The sequence below is a fragment of the Chelonia mydas genome, chromosome 9 (genome assembly GCF_015237465.2).
Source record: "Chelonia mydas isolate rCheMyd1 chromosome 9, rCheMyd1.pri.v2, whole genome shotgun sequence".
NCBI lineage: Eukaryota > Metazoa > Chordata > Testudines > Cheloniidae > Chelonia > Chelonia mydas.
This window is the reverse complement of record NC_057855.1, coordinates 59,860,213-59,882,199: the sequence shown is the minus strand read 5'-3', so window position 1 is coordinate 59,882,199 and position 21,987 is coordinate 59,860,213. Positions and strand designations below refer to the sequence as shown.

Below are 21,987 nucleotides of genomic sequence, written 5' to 3'. Positions count from 1 at the left end.
GGGTGCTATGCATGCTGTTCAGTGCACCTGAATCCTGGCCTCACAGCATCCCTGTAAGCGTAGTCTTGGGCTCCCAGAAAAGCTCTACCCTCACATCTGTCCTGAGATACAGCAGTGCGTATGTCCTCCAAACTGCGGCCACTGCAAACACTGTCCAGGGCCACAGCACTCCTGCCTGTTTCCATCTTGGTCCTGTGACATGGTGTACCAGGCCTTCTCTGCCCCTGCTGGAGGCGTCACTGCCATGACACACCTACCCAAGGAGAATTGTCACCTAGGAAAAAGGGGCAGTGAGTTCAGAACTCCAAGTGGTCTCCTAGAGAGACCACTTGAGCTTTGGTACTGGCAGAACCAACAAGACTTGGTCCTCTGGTGGCTGAAAGGGCTGGGAGGGGGCAGTAGCTAATCAGGACCCATCAGGCAAGATAAGAAGGCTTGCCTACTTCCTAAGGGAGAGGGCTGGGTCACTGGGTAGTGGTTGAGCAGATCAGCTGCCTGGTCTTACCCCAAAAGCACCTGGGTCAGGGCCTCAAAATCCAACAGCACCTTTGATTAAAGCGTGCAACAAACCATTTACTTTTGTTGTGCCGTTAAAAGCTCAGGCGACTATTTTTTAGCTGAATTTCAACTAGCTGATACTGCACTGATTTAACAGCACAAGACTAACACGTAGATGCCTGGCTCCTGGTGATTTAGGCCCGGTTCCCACAAACCTTTGCTAATGCACCTCAATCCTGACTTGCAGCTCCTGTCATGGGGCCTCACAAATCTTTCCCAGTGCCTCTGATTCCCAGCCTGCTGTGCTCTCCCTGCCACTGAGTCTTTTTTGCGCCTCTTATAATACTCAGAGTCCATTGTCTCTGCCTGAAGAGCCAGGAAGTCTTCCTGGGGTGCAAATGCTGTTGAGTGGTCTTCTCCCCCACTCGTTTAATTTGATGGCTTTGTTTCCCTTATACGTAAACACACTTTAATTGTTCTTTGCCTGTAACCAAGCCTGTCAGAAAGGTAAATACACATTCACTTGTCTAGGGCAGGCTGGTTTTATTAAGAACATATTTCCAGCACACATCTATAACTCATGCACAACCCATACATACATCATGCAATGATTTGGTGACCAGTGTGTCACCAGTTTACATATCATACCTTACATGACACCTTTGGGATATATCTTATGATAAGAGTGTGTTGAGGCAATTAATGTGTTATACCAATAAAATAAAAACCAGCAGGATCTTATTGAAGGGGAAAAGGCAAAATGCCACATTTATTGTGAATACAGAATCATAGTAAGCAGTTAGTTATAGCTATAACATTCCATTCAATTTCATATTTATTCATACACACACACATACACACAGGTTCTACAAGGTTGTTATCATAGTTACCAGCCTTAAAGTTGCTCATGCCAAGCCACTGGCCAGGTGGCCTGGACATGAGGAGGGAGCAGGGCCTTGTCAGATGCTCATCTGATGCTCCTGGAAGTTGGTTTGCGGAATCAGACCCCAAAGTTCTCACTTTCTAGAGTCCATTTTTATAGGAATTTCTTCCTATGCCAGTCTATGGGAATTGCTTCATCATGCTGTTGCTGAATCAATCAGCAGATGGCACATTCCCGACGGCTCCGTGCTGCCAGATGTTATCTTGTTCTTTGGTTCTCCCATCCTTGAGGCTGTTGGGTGGATTCCAGTCTGCCCTCTGGGGGTCCTCTGGTTATTTCCACTTGACGCCTTCTTCAGCCGATGGACACTGGATTCTTAGGCTGGCACCTCCCTGATCATTCAGTTATTATCCACACCAAGTATCCATCCACATACATCCTCTGTCTCTATTTTAATCACAATTGTTAACAAAGAGAGATGAATACAACAAAAGGGCAGGAAGTCTCTGGGTGCTGTTTCTGTTGTTAAAGAGTATTGCTTTGAGTCTCTCTCTGTGTGAGTAGCTACAAAGAATTGGTTTGAGAACAGACTCTGTCTTAGAATGTACTAACACAATTAGCAGCTTGCAAGTTTCGCACAGAGAGGGAGAGAAACAGTACCAAAACCCAAGAGCTCTCTTAACTAATAATACCCTGGAATTTAAACTATGGGGAATCAAACTCATTTGTGATTTTAATACAGAACTTCTTTAATATGATCCAACAAATGTATCAGGTTTGAGGTGAGTTACAGTATGGGGAACCGTCTGCTAGTTGTCATTGAGGGGTTCCTGGGGTCACAGAAGCCCAAGGATCAAGCAATCCCAGTCGGTTTGTCTCCTGCACGACTGGAGAATCCAGCATCAAGAGACAGAGCAGATGCTATGCTGCTGCATAGGCCTCAGGCGTTTCTTGGTACCAGGGGCCCTGGAACTAGGGGTGCAATAGCACCCCCAGCTTGAAGTGGTTTTCCTGATATCCTGGGCTTACAGGTTTGTTTAATACCTTTCAGCACCCCCACTATACAAATTGTTCCAATGCCACTGCCTGGTACGGAGAGATTTCCCCGCTGCTGGTGTTGTATCATTGAAGGGGTCAGCCTTAATAGCCCAAGCACCAGTACCAGGGTCGATAACCCTTGACTAGGGTTCTGGGCAGTGTCTCTTCACAGGGGATGCTTTGCCTTGTGCTCCTGCTTGTTTTCTGATGGACAGTACAAGGGACTTTTACCTCCTAGAGGGCTTGGCTCCTTTGAGGAATGTGGTCTGTGTTTCCTTCTCTGCACTGGACAAGGGGCTCAGGGCTGACTCTCCACAATGTCTGGAGGGTCACTCCTAACTGAGCTAGAGGTACTCTGTACCTGCCCGCAGCAGGAAGGTGTGACACTGGCAGACCAGGTGCCAGCTCAGGCCAAAGCTCCAGGACACCTCACTTGTGTATTACTATAGGTCAAAGTGATTGTTAAAGGTATAAGAGTGTAGTTGAAACTTCATGAAAACAAACGGGACGTTACTTGCATTGTTTTTACTTATCTGCATCCGGTTATAAGGTAGTAGCAAACATTTACGTTGTGTATACCCCTGTAACTAAACAACCCAGCAAACAGGAAGACGCCTCGGTGGCATAGGCGGTGACTCTGGGGGTGCCGCGGGCCTGCAGCATCCATGAGAAAAAATTAGCAGGTGCTCCACCCCCACCACCAGTCAAGTTCCCCCCACCTGAAAACCTTTGGACTGGGGTGGGGGAACCACTGACCCACACAAAATACCAATCGCGGTCCACACAGCCCCGCGCCTCCTCTGCCCCCGCGCCCTTCCTCCCGCCCCCCTGCCAGGCCTCACCGTGGCTCTTCCCTTTGCGGCGGCCGGGAAGCGCCAATTGGCTGATGTTTCCGGCTCTCATTTGCATGCCGCGGGTGATAGGCTGGCGGGGCGGCCCCGCCCGGGGCAGGTCGGGAAGGCGGCGGGCATTTTGAATGGTCGCACGGCGGCGGGCGAGTCTCCGTCTCCCTTCAGCAGCGCGCCATGGCGGGGCCCGGCCCGGCGGGGCTCTACGAGAGGTGAGGCCGGGGTTGCCGGCAGGCTGGGCTGGCGTCAAGGCCGCGGGCTGCCCGGGCCGTGGCACTGCTTCTGCCCTGAGGCGCTGGGAGCGGCCCGTTCCCCTCGCTCCGCCTCAGTCTGGCGTGTGCCTTCGCTCCCTCGCGTGTGAGCAGGGACAGGGCTGGGTCCGCAGTGGGGCTCACGGAACTCTACCGCCATCTCCTGTCTTTCGGAGGGGAAACTGAGGCACGGAGCGGCTACTTGCCCGAGGCCACCCAGCCGCAGAACCTGGCATGGTCCCGGGCCAGTGCTCCTTCCGCTGGGAGGTGGGGCTGGTCTCTGATTGCTCACAGAAATCCTACCCCTGCTCTATGTCCCAAACCCTGACCGCTTTATGGCCGGCTGGTGTGGCACCTTCTCCCCGCCCCTTCACTCCAACACTTCCTCCTCCTTGTCCTGAGCCATGAGCTGGCCCTGCAGAAACTAGTGACATGTCTGAAGTTGCTTCTTGCTGCCTCCTTGTTCTGTGCTGCTGTGCACACATGTCTGTCACAGGCTATTACTGGAGGGCCTCACGCTACCTGGTTACGTAGCCTAAGCTGCACGCTGAGCTGGGCCCCTCACTCCCTCTCCCCACCCCCAGCTGGGACTCCTGCACCTGCTTCAGCCAGGCTTCCCCAGCCATTTGTTACCTTCATTCCCTGCACCCCAGCTCATATGGAGGGGCAGGGAGAAGGACTCAGACATCCCAGGGGGAGCAGGGTTCCCCAGACTTCCCTACATATAACAAGTAGGGCTCCCCGTCCCCCTGCAGCAGGGTAGGGCTCCCCTAATCCCAGCACACAAGGAAGGGGAGACTTCAAAGGTGACAGCCCCAGCCCTAAACCCCCAACTTCCTCTGCTACACCGCATATTCCCCAACCTCTCCTGTCTTCTCCCCTCCTACTTCCCCAGTCCTTCACCTGAGCCCCCCAACTCCTCTTCCCTCCTCTCCCACCCATTCCCATTTATCTACCTGCCATAATACTCCCATTGCTCACTACAGACCCAAACCCCTCTTCCCACATACTCTTGCATCCCTAATCACTGTCCCCTCCCAGTGACCATTTGGGAGTATTCTGCTGTACTTAGATTACATTTCCACAAAATAGAAATCCCCCTTTGATGGAGGCAGACTAGAGCAGTATGCCTGCTTTTTTCACTTCAGATATTACTCTGGGTTGGATTTGAAGAACAGTGTGTGGGGTGGTGCACAGACTTGATAACTACAACATTTCCTCACAGACAACCAGGTCCTGTGATATGGAAATGGATTTCCTCTTTGCACATGTTCACTAATTCTGTAGGTGTGTAAATGGGCATGTGAGCTGTAGTGTGCAAGAGTGGAGGCGCAAACTCTTTTTCAAATAACGTTTTGTTTGACTCTTCCCCCCCCCCCCCCCCGGGCTGTTGGGTGCCATGTGCTCTGTTGGGGTACCCTCAAGTGTTTTTGACCCTGGTGTGGTGATCTGAGCCCTGGTTTTGATCTCTATCTGTGGGCAAAAAAAGTTGACAGTCTGTCGTCAACTTTAAGAAAAGCTGTTTTGGTTTTGGTTTTTCCTTAGCAACCTCTGGGTCAAATGCCCCCAAATTTGGATAATTGATTGTATCCTGTGCCCCCCAAGAGGAACACTAAATTTCAAGGCAATCCGATTAACTGTGTGGAGTTTAGAGCACTTAAACAGTCAAGCTTTTAAACAGAAAGCTGGTCTTCACCTTAACTATGGCAGAGTAGCTGTTCTGCTATAATGAAGTTCTTGGGCAGTTAATATATTCAAATTGCTATACAAACATCAGACTTAATTATGTTAAAACAAATGGACTTGTGCATGTTTGTGTTAATTGTTTGACTCCTGCAAACACTGCTCCTTTGTTTTGTGTTCTACAGGTATGTGACTCAGGCAAAAGAAGAGGCCAGGAATGGAAATCTGGAAGAGTCTCTTAAACTCTTCAACCTTGCAAATGAAATTCATCCCAGTGAAAAGCTGAGAAGCAGAATCAAAAGGCTTGAGGAAACACTTGCAGAGCTGGCACTTGCCACAGAGGAAGAGGAGGGATTCGTGGATGTATGTAACAGTGGTCTAATGATCTATGGAGAGATGCACAACAAACTCTTTGAGTATCAGAGAGAAGGCGTGGCCTTCCTATACAGTCTCTACCGTGATGGAAGGCAAGGAGGTATATTGGCAGATGACATGGGTTTGGGAAAGACTATCCAGATCATTGCACTCCTTTCTGGGATGTTTGATGCTGAACTCATACAGTTTGTACTGCTAGTCATGCCAACCACCCTTGTTAGCAACTGGATGAGAGAGTTTACTAAGTGGACTCCAGGACTGAGGGTGAAAGACTTTCATGGCACCAGCAAGACTGAGCGTAACAGAAAACTAGAGAGAATCCAAAGAAAGAATGGCATAGCGATCACAACATATCAAATGCTGATCAATAACTGGCAACAGCTTTCTAGCCTTAGTGGACGAGAATTTGTCTGGGACTATATTATTCTTGATGAAGCCCATAAAATTAAATCCCCATCTGCTAAAACCACTAAATCTGTATATGCTATTCCTGCAAAAAATCGCATCCTCCTCACAGGGACACCAGTCCAAAATAATCTGCGTGAGATGTGGTCCTTGTTTGACTTTGCATGTCAGGGGTCCCTCCTAGGAACAGCGAAGACCTTTAAAATGGAATATGAGAATCCTATTACAAGGGCAAGGGAGAAAGATGCAACTCCAGGAGAGAAAGCACTTGGACTTAAGATCTCTGAAAATCTAATGACCATTATAAAGCCATACTTTCTCCGAAGAACTAAAGAAGACATACAAAAGAAGTACAATTCTGACAAAGTTAAAACCCATCTTCCTGAAGATCAGAGTAAAAACATTGCTCCTGTAATGCCCTCTCTTACCAGGAAAAATGACTTCATTGTGTGGGTGTATTTAGCACCAGTTCAAGAAGAAATATACAGGAACTTTCTCTCTTTGGATCATGTGAAGGAGGTGTTAATGACAACGCGGTCGCCTTTGGCTGAGCTGAATGTCTTAAAGAAACTATGTGATCACCCCAGGTTGTTGTCAGCACGAGCATGTAGCCAGCTTGGCTTGGAAGGAGGTGGTTACCCTGAGCAGGATGATGAGAATGAAGGGGGTGCATTTTCAGGAACTAACAAAATTGATCATCTCTCTGATGAGATTCTGATTCAGGAGTCTGGAAAATTGATGTTCCTCATGGGACTTCTAGAAAGGCTGCAAGAGGAGGGGCATAGAACTTTGGTATTTTCTCAATCAAGAAAAATGCTGGATATCTTGGAGCGCATTTTAACTCACAGACATTTTAGGACCATGCGTATTGATGGAACAGTGACACACTTAGTGGAACGAGAAAGGAGGATTGGTGTGTTTCAGAGTAATAAGGATTACTCTGTCTTCTTGCTTACTACACAAGTAGGTGGTGTTGGCATAACCTTAACGGCAGCTAGCAGAGTGGTGATCTTTGATCCCAGCTGGAATCCAGCTACTGATGCCCAAGCTGTGGACAGAGCTTATAGGATTGGACAAAAAGAAAACGTAGTAATTTATAGGCTGATTACCTGTGGTACAGTGGAAGAAAAAATATATAGGCGACAAGTCTTCAAGGATTCATTAATAAGACAAACTACTGGTGACAAAAAGAACCCATTTAGGTATTTCACTAAACAGGAATTAAGGGAGCTCTTTACGTTGGGAGACACTCGAACCTCTGCAACGCAGATTCAGCTGCAGTCCTTGCATGCCACCCAAAGAAAGACTGACTTAGAGTTGGATGAACATATTGCTTATCTGCACTCGCTGGAAATGTTTGGCATTTCGGATCACGACTTAATGTATACACGAGAAATAGCTCAAGAAGAACAGGCTGAAAATGAAGACGCTCATCAGTATATTCAACAAAGGGTACAGAAGGCCCAAGAGCTGGTCCAGTTAGAATCTCAGCTCAAAGACCAATTGATGGGGAGAATCAAAAGTGATACTGAGGGAGCATGGCTGAGACCAACAGTATTGTCTTCACAACTAAAAAATAAATCACCAGAGTTTAACACAAATCACTTTATTTCACCACCTGTATTAGTTGAACCTGCAAATGATGAAGCTGTTGATCATCCAGAGGATGAAGATGTTGCTAATGTCAGTGCTAGAATGACAAGTTTGGTTATTGTGGATTCAGAGGAAGAGAAGTCTGCACAGGATGTGTCTAATATGGATGTTAATGAATTGCATACTAGCAGTAAGGTATTGAAACAATCCAATATTCATGAACCTGAACAAAAACTTGATCCAAATTTTATACCTTCTTCCCTTGGAGTTTACTCATTTGTTAAGAAAGAGAGTCATAGTCCTGAATCAAGAAGACACTCTCATCGCTCACAAAGCATAAACGACGTCCAAATTACCTCTTCGCTGTTTTCACAGCCTTCGTTTAATGGATCTGTCTTTGCCAATGATCCTAAAAGATATAGAAATGCAGAAATGTCACTTCAAACTCATGATCCTTATGACCCAGAAGATGATGGGAATGAAAATCCTGAGCTAGCTTCTCCAGGAGCATCCAAAAGTCTATTGAATGTCATGTCAGAATTCCCTAGTGGACTCCAGAAGTCTCATGTGAGTGAAGCCAGTTTGGAGGCTACATCTGTCGCATCTTCTCAGTATCAGGCTGACTTCAATCTTGTTTTGGAAGACTCTGAAGATGGACAGCAAGACGTCTCAAAAAGGGAAAAATTACTGGAGTACACAGAAAATACCGGCTTTCATCTGCAAGTAGGAAACCATGGCAGTTCTGCAATGAATTCTTGGGTAAGAGAAGATGATGACAACTTTGGGAATTCCTGTAACGTAGCCATGGATAATCTAAATGACTCTATACCAGTGAGTGAAGCCTTGATGGAAAGTGGTGATGACATGCCTATTGGCAAAAAGAAGCGGGCGAGAAGAATTGTTTCTGATAGTGAAGATGAAGATAATTCAGTCATGATTTTGGATGAAAATCTGCCTGAAAAAATGTCCTCGCCCTTAAACAGCCCTCTGTGTCCATCTCTGATGGGGATTAGTTCATCTACTCCTAAATGTGATAAATCTATAGTAAACCCCATTTTTTCCCCAAGAGGAAACAAGTCTACAGCTTCTAGAAGATCTCTTATTATTGCAGTGTTGGACGAGGTTGAGGATATTGAAGAAACCATAGGAGCTCTCAGCCAAACAGAGGATAGTGATGAGGTGCAAGAAGAACTTGTGGTAGAAGAAGCTGAAGAGCATAGTGTGGAGCCTGAGGAAGAACCTATTGGAGAAACACTTGATACAGAAGGTACAACTAGTTATTTAGATGATACAGAATCTGTCGTATCTGAGGCAGATGATATTGAGGAAGAGTCTCAAGAGGAATCGACTGGTGATCCTGAGCTGCTATCTGGTGAGCAAATGGACTGCTTTTCAAAGGAGAGTGCAGGCCAGAAAGATAATCCGACTACTGTGGATTCTCTTCATGCACCAGATAATTATGATGCCCTGATAGAGTGTGGGAAGAAACTGAAAGACAATGGAAAACTACAAGATGCATTGAACTGTTTCCTGCAAGCTCTTGACATAAAAAATGGAGATCCTGAAGTTATGCTTATAACTTTAAATTTGTATAAACAACTATCGCAGAGGTGAGGATTTGGTTACAAGTCAATTCCCAAAAGAACAATCGCAAACCCAATCTCACTTTTTCTGAGGGGAAGGACCCAAAAAAACCACCTTTTATCTAAGCTACCAAATTGACTTGGATAATGGACAAGATTTGACTTTTTAAAAGGCTGGCACTGACAGAAGCTACAGTGAGGTGAGACTAAAACTACAAAAGAGACTTGGGAGGTAAACATACTCAATTTTTTTAAAGAGGATAGAGCAAATTTTACAATTGCATCTCTGAGCAAGGTATTGTTTCAAGAGCAGTTTGTAACTTCCACTTGGGTGCTGGAGAGAAGGGTATTTATTTTGCATGCAGTTCACAAAGGCAAAAAGTCAATGTTTAGAAAAATGTTTAAAGTTTAAAAAAAGAGAAACAATTACTTTCTATACTCCATGTCTGTCTTACTTGCAATATACTAACTTGCCTCTGTTTTATACTTTTCCCTTCAAGTTTGGTCAATACATTTTGTCCCTCTGTAGACCAAGTGAAGAGGGAGGCTTGATTACTAGAGCATGGAAAACTGTTTGGCTTCACAGTTGCAGCCTATGTCGGTCATTGAGGCATCTGATTTAATGCTGGGAAACTTGTTACTGCTGGGCCCCTGAACTGGGCTAGTACAAGGGTTCTATGGTACCCATTGCTACTCACTTGTGTCCCTGATGTTATGCCTCATTAACTATGTTAGGAGTGCTGTGTATCTGCCCCAAACTTTCCATGGGGGGATTACTGAACTTTTCATCTTGGCACAGACACCTGCAGAACAGTCAGGAGTAGCTTCAACCCATCCAGCTACTGCTGTGGATTTAAGTTGCCTTTCCTGGGAAGATGGGAGAGAGCAAAGCACTGCCACATTGGGAGCATCTGGTGGTGGGCGCAGGCTGGTACACTGTCTTGGTAGATGCTGCCTTGTCCTATGGCTACCCCTCTAGCTGTTGAGGAGGGGGGATGTGGGACAAGAGCTCTTTTCCTAAATCCTTGTAGCCAAAATACACAATGTTTGTTGTAATTGAGCTACATCTCTTTCCAGGGTTAGGCTCATGCTCTGACATGAACTCAAATGTGGGACTAGGCAATAATCCGCATGCCCCTCCCACAAGAGGCTCAAATGAGGACAAGCTTCCTGGCTGCTGTGTCCCCTTGCAGTCTGTTTGGAAGATCAGATGTGCCTTCTCTCCATACCACATTAAGGGGGGCATCTGTCTGAGCATAGTTACTAAAGAGTCATTCACTTGTTTATGGAATAAAAACAAGGAGTCCTTGTGGCATCTTAGAGACTAACACATTTATAGGGGCATGGGCCATAGCCCAGTTTTCAGCCTTTGCTTAGACAGACCAGCCCAACATCCAAGCAGGAGTTAACTTAAATTTCACTTGTGTGGACTGCATTTGTAGTTGTCTTGTGCTGTGACACAATAGGTCTGTGACTTTTGCCAGAGATAGTGAGTAGCTATGCATCTTGATGATCAGTCTCTGAAAACTAGGCACAAGGATGTCCTAAGCTTGGTTGCCAGTTTCATAGATTCCAAGGCCAGCAGGGACCATTATGATGTTCTGCTCTGATCTCCTGTATAACACAGGCCATAGACCTTCCCCGAAACAATTCCTAGAGCAGATCTTCTAGAAAAACATCCAATGTTGATTTAAATATTGTCAGTGATGGCGAATCCATGACCCTTGGTAAATTGTTCCAAATGGCTAAAAATTACACCTTATTTCCAGTCTGACCCAGTTTCTGACTCTGGAGCATTGACAAAGAAATTTAGCTAGGTTCTGGATGTCCTCGTTTCCTAAGAGAAGTGCTGTACAGCAGTGGCTCTCAACCTTTCCAGACTATTGTACCCCTTTCAGGAGTCTGATTTGTCTTGCATACCTCAAGTTTCACCTCAATTAAAAACTACTTGCTTACAAAATCAGACCTAAAAAGACAGAAGTGTCACAGCATGGTGTTACTTAAAAATTGCTTACTTTCTCATTTCCACCATATAATTATAAAACAAAGTAATTGGAATATAAATATTGTACTTACATTTCAGTGTATAGTATGTAGAGCAGTATAAACAAGTCATTGTCTATATGAAATTTCTTTGTACTGATTTTGCTAGTGCTTCTTATGTAGCCTGTTATAAAACTAGGCAAATATCTATATGAATTGATGTACCCCCTGGAAGAACTGTGTACCTCTAGGGCAGGGGTCGGTAACCTATGGCACGCTTGCCAAAGACTGCACATGAGCCGATTTTTAATGGCACGCGGCTGCCTGCTGTGTCCTCGGTGCTGGCCCCGCTCAGCCTGCTGCCAAACCCAGGCCAGCAGTGTGCTGAGGGGGGCTGGCAGCCAGGACCCCGGCAGCCAGCAGCGTGCCATTAAAAATTCTGCGCGTCCCAGCCCGCTCTTCTCCCCCACCCCGCGACCCCATGGGGACAGGGTGAAGAAGCTTGGTTCTGCGGGCTACTGCTGCAGGGCATGCAAGGTCCCCCTTCCCCTGCCTCTTCCCCTAGTATGCTGGGTTCTTGCCCCTCCTTCTCTCCCTCCCTGCCCTTGTTCAGCTGATGGCCCTTGCGAGGGAGGGGGAGAAGCGGAGCCAAGCACTCCCTGCTTCAGGGAGGAGGTGGAGAAGAGGTAGGGACGGGGCTTTGGGGAAGGGGGGTGGAATCAGGGCATATCCCCTCCAGCCCCCTGCTGTGAGCCGCTCTGGGCAGTGGGCTGGGATCACCCCCATGACCCTAGCCCATGCCCCCTGCCCTGACCCCTGCACCTCCCACGACCCCAGCCCTGACTCCAGCACCCCACACACATAGCCAGCCCCCCCGCGCCCTGACTCCTGCACCCCCTCAAATGCCCCCAGCTCTCTGCCCTGACTCCTGCACCCTCCACACCCCATGCCCTGACTCTTGCAGCCCCCACATTCCAACCCCCACCCTGAGCACCAAACAAGCTCTTGCACCAAATGGGAGCTGCCCAGGTAAGCACTCCACACCCAAACCTCCTGCCCCAACCCTGGGCCTCCTCCCTCATTATAGGTCTTGGCCAGGCCCTACACCCCAACCCCCAGCCTGCTCCTTCACCCCCAGTCCTGTGCTCAGTGCGGAGAGAGAGGAAGAGAATGGGCTAGAACCAGGGAGAAGGTAGATACCCACTCTATGTAGGCAGGGCCGGGATCCCAGACCGGCAGTGGGCTGAGCTGCTCAGCCCACTGCCGGTCTGGGGTCCCGGCTGCTGGCCCCCCTCAGCCCGCTGCCAGTCTGGGGTTCTGGTTGCCAGTCCCTTGCCAGCCGGGGTCGAGGCCACGGGCCCCACTCAGTCTGCTGCCGGCCTGGGTGAACGGAACCCCAGGCCGGCAGCAGGCTGAGCGGGCCGGCGGCATAAGATCAGCATTTTAATTTAATTTTAAATGAAGCTTCTTAAACATTTTGAAAACCTTGTTTACTTTACATATGACAATAGTTTAGTTATATAATATATGGACTTATAGAGGACTCCTAAAAAATGTTAAAATGTATTACTGGCACACGAAAACTTAAATTAAAGTGAATAAATGAAGACTTGGCACACCACTTCTGAAAGGTTGCCAACCCCTGCTCTAGGGGTATGTGTACCCCTTGTGGAGAACCACTGCTGTACAGCCCTGCTTCCTGCATGTCTGTGGTAAGTATAACCATCCTGGTTCTTAGAGGTGCACAAATAGCTTGTCCTAACTACACAAGTCAGTGGTAGAGCCAGCTAGCTGCACACTTAGTATCATAAGCACACAGGTACTATCTAACCCATCTCCCGTATTAAATAATGTGGCCCAAATTCTGCCCTGGAACATGTGGACAATTCCTGCACCTTCAGTGGAAATTACGGGTGTGGGTTGGAGATCAAAATCTGGCATGTGGTTGTGGGGGCAGGTGCTAGCTACTTCTCGCTCATCTATGCCCTTCTGGCTTGAGATGGCTGTCTATTCCATGCAATCCAAGATTACTACTATGCCATCTAAGCACCAAGCAGAGCCACTGTGTCCTGACAGCAATGAATTGCACTGCTCCACTCTGGTACTTTCCTACCACTCAAGGCCGTCTCTGCCCAACTGTGCTTGGTTTCTTTCCTTTTGTGCAAGGAAGGAGTGAAGAAGGGACATCTGGGGCAATGCAGAGATGCCAGTGTGAGGAAAATCATGTCCCACATTGCAAAGGGTCACTCTCCCTTATTGTGTTATGGAAAAGGTTCATTGTGGCAGTGGGACACAAGAGTCGGAACCACCATGTGTCAGAAGTACAGTAACCAAACTTCTCTGCCTCCAATTGCCAAACCCTCCCACAGGCATCTGATGTGCTTCCATCACACCCCTACTCCAGTTGCCAAAACTGTCATCTCTGCCCACCCTCTGTCCTTCCCATTCTTCAGTGGCTTTGCTCTAGTCACCGATGCTGCATCGCTATCTTGTCACCATTCCTTCAACAGAAAGTGTTCCCCAGGTCCATTGCAGAACAGTTAGCTGTAGATCAGAGGTGAGCATACTATGGCCTGCAGGCCACATCGGGCCCACAGGAGCATTCTGCCCAGCCCTTGAGCTCCTGGCCGGGAAGGCTAGCCCCCGGCCCCTCCCCCACTGGCCCCTCTCCCCCCCAGCCACACAGGCAGTGCTCTGGGTGGCAGGGCTGCATGCTCCTGCAGGGCAGTGCAGCAGCGTGTCTGGCTCCGGGCAGTGCAGCTGCCAGACATGCTGCTCTGAGCGGCATTGTAAAGGGGCTGGGGCCAGGGGGCAGACAGGGAGCAGTTGGATAGGTGTAGGAGTCCTGGGGGGGGCCTGTCAGAGGGTGGTTGGATGGGGTGGAGGTTCTGGGGGGCCATCAGGAGACAGGGAACAGGGGGCAGTTGGAAAGGCATGGGAGTCCCAGGGGGCAGAGGTGTGGATAGGGGTTGGGACAGTCAGGGAGCAGGGGGGGTTGGACAGGGGGTGGAGTCCTGGGAGGGGGCAGTCAAGGGACAAGGAGCAGGGGGGTTGGATGGGTGGGGGGTTCTGAGGGGGGCAGTCAGGGAGTGGGAATTGGGAGGGGTCGGATAGTGAGCAGGGCCAGGCTGTTTGGGGAGGCACAGCCTTCCCTACCTGACCCTCCGTACAGTTTTGCAACCCCACTGTGGCCCTCTGGCCAAAAAGTTTGCCCACCCCTGCTGTAGATGGTTCTTCAACAGCTGAAAAATCTCTTGGAGTACCTTTCAATCAACAGCTACTATCTGCCCTATTAGAACTAGTTCAAAGGCCAAACTAGATGCAAAGGGGTCCTGTCACTGCAGAGGCTACTCACAACTGAGCTGGCCTGCTTTCCAGTGTTTCAGCACCATGTTCAGTTAAGCTTGGTTAACTAGAGTTGTATGGTTTTTATGTTAATTTGTGTTACTCATTTCTGAACCACTTGTCTCACTGAGAATGACCTTAGTGAGAAGCATTGTGGCCATACTACTTCACAATGTTATTGATGTGAATAGCAAGGACTCTTAGGCATGTACACAACTAGGCCTCCTAGCTTGAGTAACCGAGTGAAATATTTTGTAAACCAAGCAGTGGTGAGGTGGGGCCTTGAGATGACTTCCCATCTGGAATAGGTCATACTGAATGCAAAAGGTGCTGACTCATTCTATTCTTAAGAACAGTGCTGGTGGTGGAATCTCTGGGGGTTGAATTCAGGGGAGGCCAGATTTCAATTCCCCCTGAGAAACCCAGGTTAGGGAAGACAGACTGCCTGGGTCTAACATATTTTGCTACATGTAACCTTTGGAAAGGCAGTCTTCTCTCCTTTCACAGCTCCTGCGCCTAAGCTCTTGCCTCCAATAATGCACAAAGCCTGTCTGAAAGTGTGGCCAAAGTGACAACTTTAAATATGCTTCTATTCCCAGCACCAACAGCTACATGGCTGGCTTCTCATTTGCACGTTGCTAAAGCAACAGCCAACGCACTAACAAAGTACTCTATACATTAGATTCAAGAGATAGGAAACAGATTACAAATATGGGTTTGTAAGAGGGTTGCACATTTAATTGCTCCTGGAGGCTGAGCTCTAAGTGCAATGCAGGTCTGGGGAGTGTGCACTCTGGAGGGTCTGAGGGGGATTGGTTGGGAGCTGGGAGAAAGGGTATACAGCTCTACCTACATAAGTAATTAAGTGTGTGATGCTCTAGCCACTAGAGTCTAGTGACTGCTGCTTGTGATGTATGTGGGCAACAGCAGAGGGTGCCAGAGAGCTTCCTCTGCCTGCAGTACCAAATGGACACTCTGGGGCCTTGACTTGAAATCAGGCTTTTCTGGTTTTCACCCAAATCAATAGGATTTTGCCTATTAATGCTTGGAACATCCCCTGACATTTTGGAATTGATCAGATGTGGTTTTTAAAAGTTATCACCTTACAGACAAATGCCATTAAACTGAATGTAGGGCCTCACTTTGGCTGGCCAATTAGTGATCATAGCAACACTGGCTCGCAGACACTTCACCCAAAGGATGTTTAATACAAGTCTCTTAAGCTGATTTATACTTGGGTATTTATGGCACCTGTTAGTGCAAACCATTTAAAAAGCCAGTCCAAAATCCTGAGTCCTACATATCCCCAACCCTAACAACTCCCACAACAAATCTGCTGGGAAGTTCCTATTCACTGTATAGAACAGTAAGTGTCAGCTTCACTCTTTTTTATATTTTATTTTCTCCCTTCAACCATAATTATGTGGTATCCAAACTTCGTTTTGACAGGAGGGTCTGTGTACACTGGCTTGTCCATACTGCTGACTGCCAAAGCAAATGCTGCTTCCTGGAAAGGTCCCACCATAGAACCTCTGGTCATCCAGCCCAAGTCTCCCTGAAAGAGTCAACAAAAATGGTCAGGTCTGAGTATCCCATTCCAAAACATGCCCAGAGCTGCATTGTGAGACAGAGTGCGTAACATTTCTATAAAGCAGAGAGAAAAATCCAACAAACAGGGTTTTAAAGAACAAATAACCTTTTTCCATTCAGTGCTTGGAACCTTAAACTTTGCAGCTGTCTACTACTGCACAGATGTGTGTTGAATGAGAGTATCATCAGATACTATGGCAATGTGTTCAGAACAAAAACCTATAGAAAATAGAGCATAAGAATGGCTAAACTGAGTCAGAGCAATGGTCCATCTAGCCCAGCGTTCTGTCTTCCAACAGTGGCCAATGTCAGATGCTTCAAGGAAATGAACAGAACAGGGCAATTATCAATGATCCATTCTCTGTCATCCAGTCCCAGCATCAAAGTCTTAGGGACACCCACAAAATGGGTGCATCCTTGGCCATCTTGGCTAACAGTCACTAATGGACCTATGCTCCATGAACTTATCTACCTCTTTTCTAAAATTTAGTTATGGCCTTCACAACATCCCCTGGCAACAAGTAGCACAGGTTGACTGTGCAGTGTGTCAAGAAGTAGTTCCTTTTGTTTTAAACCTGCTATCTGCTAATTTCATAGGGTGACCCAGCTTCTTAGGTGAAGGGGCATTTAGCACTTCCTTACTCACTTTCTCCAAACCATTTATGATTGTATAGACCTTTATCATATCCCCCCTTAGTTGTCTCTTTACTCCTGGAGGAATACTGTGCCAAAGTATTAAAAATTCTGCACCAAAAAATTTAAAATTCTGCACACAATATTTTAAAGTTCTACAATATTTTAAAGTTCTACAAAATTCTGCACATTTGTCAAAATAATGCAATAAAATCATGCCAGTTTCAATTATTTTGGTAATTTATTTAAACTACAATGGATGGAGAACGGGAGTGCGGAGCACTGGAAGAAATCCCCAAACCCCCTTTGTCCAATAATAATGTAGCTAGGTTTGACCCTTTATTTCTAGTTATTAGTCAACAAATATATGCAGCCATATGGTCAGTGTTACATCATAGGCAACTGAAGAGCAAGTGAGGGCTGGGGACTCAAATTCACAATTTATATCGGCTACTGACCATTTCCAGGAAGGTAAATACCAAACAGCAATAGGAATTTTTTTTCAATCCAAAAAATTTAGACCAGTTCTAGTCACTAAAGCACCTTAAGCATTTATAAGGCCATACTGTCCTTTACACCACTCTGGCAATGTAAAGGAGCCTTAAAACTTTTACACCTGTTTTATACTCCTGGGGGAATTCACAAAGACAATGGGAACAATTCACTAAGCAGGCAGGCTGCTACATTCTGCTCTGCCTCACACCTACCTCCTCAGAAACACCTCAGAGCCCTCCCTCTCCACACTGAACGTGCCGCAATACCAAGCAAGAGGGACAGAGTGTCTCTCTCCCTCTTACATGCATGACTGCACAGCCTCCCGACCCCGTCCCAGTGGTGATTTACGTTTCTACCAGCTGCTCCAGGCGCCCGAACCAATCTGCCTGTGCTGCCAGGGAAGGGCACATGACCGCTCTTGTGGGTTTCCCTTTGTTTCTCCATCAGAAGTCACTTTTCTGCACGGAAGCAAAGAAATCTGCAGGGAACATGAATTCTGTACATGCGCACTGCGCAGAATTCCCCCAGGAATCTCTCTTTTTCAAGCTGTACAGTCTGTCCTTTTAATCTCTCTTCATATGAAAGCTGTTTCATACCCCTAATCAAATTTGTCGTTTGGACCTTTTCCATTTCTAATGATCTTTTTTGAGCTAGGATGACCAGAATTGCATGCAATATTCAAGGTGTAGGCGTACCATGGATTTATACTGTGGCATTATGATATTTACTATCTATCCCTTTCCTAATGGTTCCTAACATTGTTAGCTTTTTTGACTGCTGCTGCATATCAAGCAGATGTTTTCAGAAAACTATCCACGACTCCAGATGTCTTCCTAGAGCATTAACAGCTTATTTAACCCCATCAAAAACACTTCCTGAATCTTTGTTGTCTGTATTGTTAGAATACAGAGGGGTAGCCGTGTTAGTCTGTAACCACAAAAAAAATGAGGAGTCCGGTGGCACCTTAAAGACTAACAGATTTATTTGGGCATAAGCTTTCGTGTAATTTCCACTTCTTCAGATGCATGGAGTGGAAATTACAAATACAGGCATAAACATATATTGGCATATGAAGAGAAGGGAGTTACCTTACAAGTGGAGAACCAATGTTGAAGGCCAATTTAGTCAGGGTGGATGTTGTCCACTCCCAATAATTGATGAGGAGGTGTCAGTACCAAGAGAGGGAAAATCGCTTTTGTAGTGAGCCAGCCACTCCCAGTCCCTATTCAAGCCCAAATTGATGGTGATAAGTTTGCAAACGATCCCTCACTCTCACAGGCCTTGGGAGGCAGACCAATTCTCGCTTACAGACAGCCCCCCAACCTGAAGCAAATACTCACCAGCAACTACACACCACACCACAGAAACACTAACCTAGGAACCAATCCCTGCGTTGCCTTCTCTGTCCCCATATCTACTCTAGTGACACCATCATAGGACCCAGCCACACCATCAGAAGCTCATTCACCTGCACATCTACTAATGTGATATATGCCATCATGTGCCAGCAATGCCCCTCTGCCATGTACATTGGCCAAACCGGACAGTCTCTATGTAAAAGAATAAATGGACACAAATCAGATCTCAGGAATGGTAAAATACAAAAGCCAGTAGAAGAACACTTCAATCTCTCTGGACACTCAACAACAGATTTAAAAGTAGCCATTCTTCAACAAAAAAACTTCAGAAACAGACTTCAAAGAGAAACTGCTGAGCTACAATTCATTTGCAAACTTAACACCATCAATTTGGGCGTGAATAGGGACTGGAAGTGGCTGGCTCACTACAAAAGCAATCTTCCCTCTCTTGGTACTGACACCTCCTCATCAATTATTGGGAGTGGACAACATCCACCCTGACTAAATTGGTCTTCAACATTGGTTCTCCACTTGTAAGGTAATTCCCTTCTCTTCATATGCCAATATATATTTATGCCTGTATTTGTAATTTCCACTCCATGCATCTGAAGAAGTGGGTTTTTTTACCCACGAAAGCTTATGCCCAAATAAATCTGTTAGTCTTTAAGGTGCCACCGGATGACTCCTCCTTTCTGTGTATTGTTAGACATACTTGCTGACAAGCATTTTGAAATAAATTACTAAAATAACTGAAACTGGAGTGATTACATTGTGTTATTTTGACAAATAAAATATGCAGAATTTTAAAATATTGTGAGCAGAATTTTAAATTTTTTGGTGATGAATTCCCCTAGGAGTAAAAAGCTAGAGCTAGTGTTCTGTCAAGGGGGTCTGGCTATGGATTGAGTTTCCTGAGAGGATCAGATTAATGTGGAGTTGAAGTACTTTGAGTGCATACTGTAACACCCTCCTCTGTGACAGAGCATTTCCCTGCAAAACCAGATTGATGGGGCAGGTGGAGAAATACGGCCCACCCAAAGACTCTTATTTCAAGGAAAGGGGAAGAGCAGGAGATCCAAAAAGTCCATAAGAGACTTCCCAATGCAACCTCATTTATCCACTAAGTGCTATGACACCACTTATAAGTACTATGGAACTTGGTAGATTTCCCAGAGTCCCAGTCTCCTGCTAACGACTAGATTGGGGTGGCCAAATTTACTGACTCTCTGAGCCACATACGATAGTCTTCCGAAGTTCGAGAGCTGGGCGTGCCTGCCGGTGCTTCAGCCCCAGCAGGTGCCTCCTGCAAGGATGAAGCCCCAAGACCCCCCTGCCCCCCAGCAGGGCAGAAGCCTCTAGCCCCACCACTCTGCCACAGGCAGAAGCCCTGAGCTCCCGCTGCCCCAGTCTGGTAGACAGAGAAGGGGGGGGGGGGGCGGGGGGGGGGTCATGAGCCACACTTTAACTGTAAAAAAGCCACATGTGGCTCACAGGCCTCCGTGTGGCCACCTCTACACTAGCCAATGGTGCCTCCCTGACATCAGGTAGTCCACCTAAGAGCTGTCAGCACAAGCCTGACAATCAGTGAAACGTACCCCTTGTCTGGCTTTATCTTCACTGTACTGTGAGGCTACTTCACTGAAGCGCACTCCAGACTTCAGTTTCTCCATGGCCTCCATGATTTTGCTGTGCTTTTCACACAGGATGTGTCTAACCTAGAATGCAAAAGCAGAGGGAAGTTACATTTTGGAGGCTCAGCTCCCTACAAAACAGTCATTTTACTGCAGTTAATTGAATAGGCTCCTGTCAGTGCCACTGTGCCCTGACTGCTGCAGCTCACAGCGTGTTTCTCACCACTGTAGAGTTGAGTCCCTTGGAGGGCTTCCCACCTCCAGCCCAAGACATTCAGTTCAATTGCTGTCCCAAACAGCAGCCAGGGCAGAGCCAGGCCGTCCTCTGCCCAGCCTGCCTCCTGCTGCTGCAAGTGGCACACCAGCTTGGCAGCAGCCCAGTCCCAAGCGCTGCACCCAGTCCCACTGCCCTGTCACGCAGGCAGACTGCACTTAGCAGCTGCCTCTGAGAGGCATCTTCACCCCCCTGGATCTTACTGGGCAGTCGAGGGTTGCCGCCATGTGGGCCGGCACGAACCCCTGAACCCCGGAGCCAGGCCGAGCCCCAGCCCCTGCCTGGGCGCCCACAGCCTGTGCCTCGTGCTGCCTGGGCACACCACGTGCTTGGCGGAAGGCGGCAGCTGGGGAGATGGGCCTATAGCCCCGCTACCCCTCCACGCCCCACTCACCTTCACAGAGCTGCCGCCGCCCTTCGGGGCCGGGGCCGGGGCCGGGGCCTGCCTCTCCCCACTGCTCGCGCCGCCAGCGGCTCCTCCTTGGGAACAAACCAGACCGTCATTAGCCGGGCGCGGCTCCTGGGGTGGCTCCAGGGTCTGCCACAGACCAGGGGCCGCCTAGCGAGGACACGGGCTGCCCTGGGCTGAGGGAACGGGCGATGGTCTCCCCACCAGGGCGACTCCCCATCCCCCTCTATCCCTCCCCCGACCAGGACACGACAGCCCCCCGCCCCTCCCGGCGCCCCGGTGCGCTACACCCCCCCCCCCCGCCTCACCCTTCCCTCTTTTCCCGCCGCTTTTCCCTTTGGGGGGCATCTCCTCAGCCAGGAGCCGCGCGCGCGACGCTGCTGGGAGCGCGAGGGCCCCGCTCAGGCCCCAGCCGGCGGCCGAGCGCGGCGCGCCCCGAGCCCGGGCTGTCCGCGCTAAGTGCCTGGCGGCGGCGAGGCGGCTCTTCTCAGGGAACGGCTGCGAGCCGGGGTCGCGGCACAGACCCCGTCGCGGGGAGCGCCCGAGACCCCCGCTCGCTCCCACAGCGCCCCGGCCCCGGCCCCGGCCCCGGCCAGCGCCCCTCCCCTCCCCTCCCCCGCCCGCCTAGGGCGACCGGGCCTCCCGGTCCGACTGTTAGTTCTTTGTCCCTCGGTCGGGAGCCCCCTTGTCCCGGCACGGCGGCTGTGGCCGCTCCGGGCGCTTTTTTTGTTTGTTTTGTTTCCTCCTGTCCCGATATTTTGTCCGTTTCATCTGGTCACCCTACCCCGCCATGGGACTGGCCCTCGGCTAACGCCCTTTCCCCGCTGCCTCCCCGCCCATGGGACTGGACCCAGCCCCCGTTCCCCCCCCACGGGACTGGACCCAAGCCAGCGCCCTTCCCCTCTCTGCCTCCCCCCATGGGACTGGACCCAGCCCCCGTTCCCCCCCCACGGGACTGGACCCAAGCCAGCGCCCTTTCCCCGCTGCCTCTCCCCCCATGGGACTGGACCCAGCCCCCGTTCCCCCTCCCCCCCCATGGGACTGGACCCCGGCCAGCGCCCTTTCCCTGCTGCCTCTCCCCCCACATGGGACTGGACCCCAGCCCCCGTTCC

At 48.7% G+C, this 21,987-nt stretch overlaps 2 protein-coding genes across 3 annotated transcripts; one reads left to right on the top strand and one right to left on the bottom strand.

The window, feature by feature from the left end:
• Positions 1–3,313: 3,313 nt before the first annotated feature.
• ERCC6L (ERCC excision repair 6 like, spindle assembly checkpoint helicase) lies at positions 3,314–9,595 on the top strand. The gene is made up of 2 exons (XM_007063808.4): positions 3,314–3,479; positions 5,387–9,595. Exons 1-2 carry the CDS (start codon positions 3,445–3,447, stop codon positions 9,186–9,188), a joined length of 3,837 nt encoding a protein of 1,278 aa, XP_007063870.3. The 5' UTR covers positions 3,314–3,444; the 3' UTR covers positions 9,189–9,595.
• Positions 9,596–15,863: 6,268 nt separating this feature from the next.
• Positions 15,864–21,466, bottom strand: PIN4 (peptidylprolyl cis/trans isomerase, NIMA-interacting 4). Of its 2 annotated transcripts, none has more exons than XM_037909396.2 (4): positions 21,184–21,466; positions 20,861–20,943; positions 20,157–20,276; positions 15,864–16,040 (listed from the first exon to the last, which is right to left on the bottom strand). In XM_037909396.2, the coding sequence occupies exons 1-4, from the start codon at positions 21,221–21,223 to the stop codon at positions 15,882–15,884; spliced, it is 402 nt and encodes a 133-aa protein (XP_037765324.1). In that variant the 5' UTR covers positions 21,224–21,466; the 3' UTR covers positions 15,864–15,881. The 2 variants fall into 2 exon arrangements, with proteins under 2 accessions (XP_037765324.1, XP_037765323.1); XM_037909395.2 differs by having other exon boundaries at positions 20,861–20,946; positions 21,184–21,463.
• Between the last annotated feature and the right edge of the window lie 521 nt (positions 21,467–21,987).

What these genes read in the sequence shown, in the direction of transcription:
- ERCC6L (XM_007063808.4), top strand. Translation starts at nt 3,445, where the DNA reads ATGGCGGGGCCCGGCCCGGCGGGGCTCTACGAGAG. An exon ending in CCGGCGGGGCTCTACGAGAG is followed by an intron (nt 3,480 to 5,386) that starts GTGAGGCCGGGG and finishes TGTGTTCTACAG; the next exon opens with GTATGTGACTCAGGCAAAAG.
- PIN4 (XM_037909395.2), bottom strand. Translation starts at nt 21,223, where the DNA reads ATGCCCCCCAAAGGGAAAAGCGGCGGGAAAAGAGGGAAGG. An exon ending in CGGCGGGAAAAGAGGGAAGG is followed by an intron (nt 20,947 to 21,183) that starts GTGAGGCGGGGG and finishes TTTGTTCCCAAG; the next exon opens with GAGGAGCCGCTGGCGGCGCG. An exon ending in GCGGCGGCAGCTCTGTGAAG is followed by an intron (nt 20,277 to 20,860) that starts GTGAGTGGGGCG and finishes TTTGCATTCTAG; the next exon opens with GTTAGACACATCCTGTGTGA.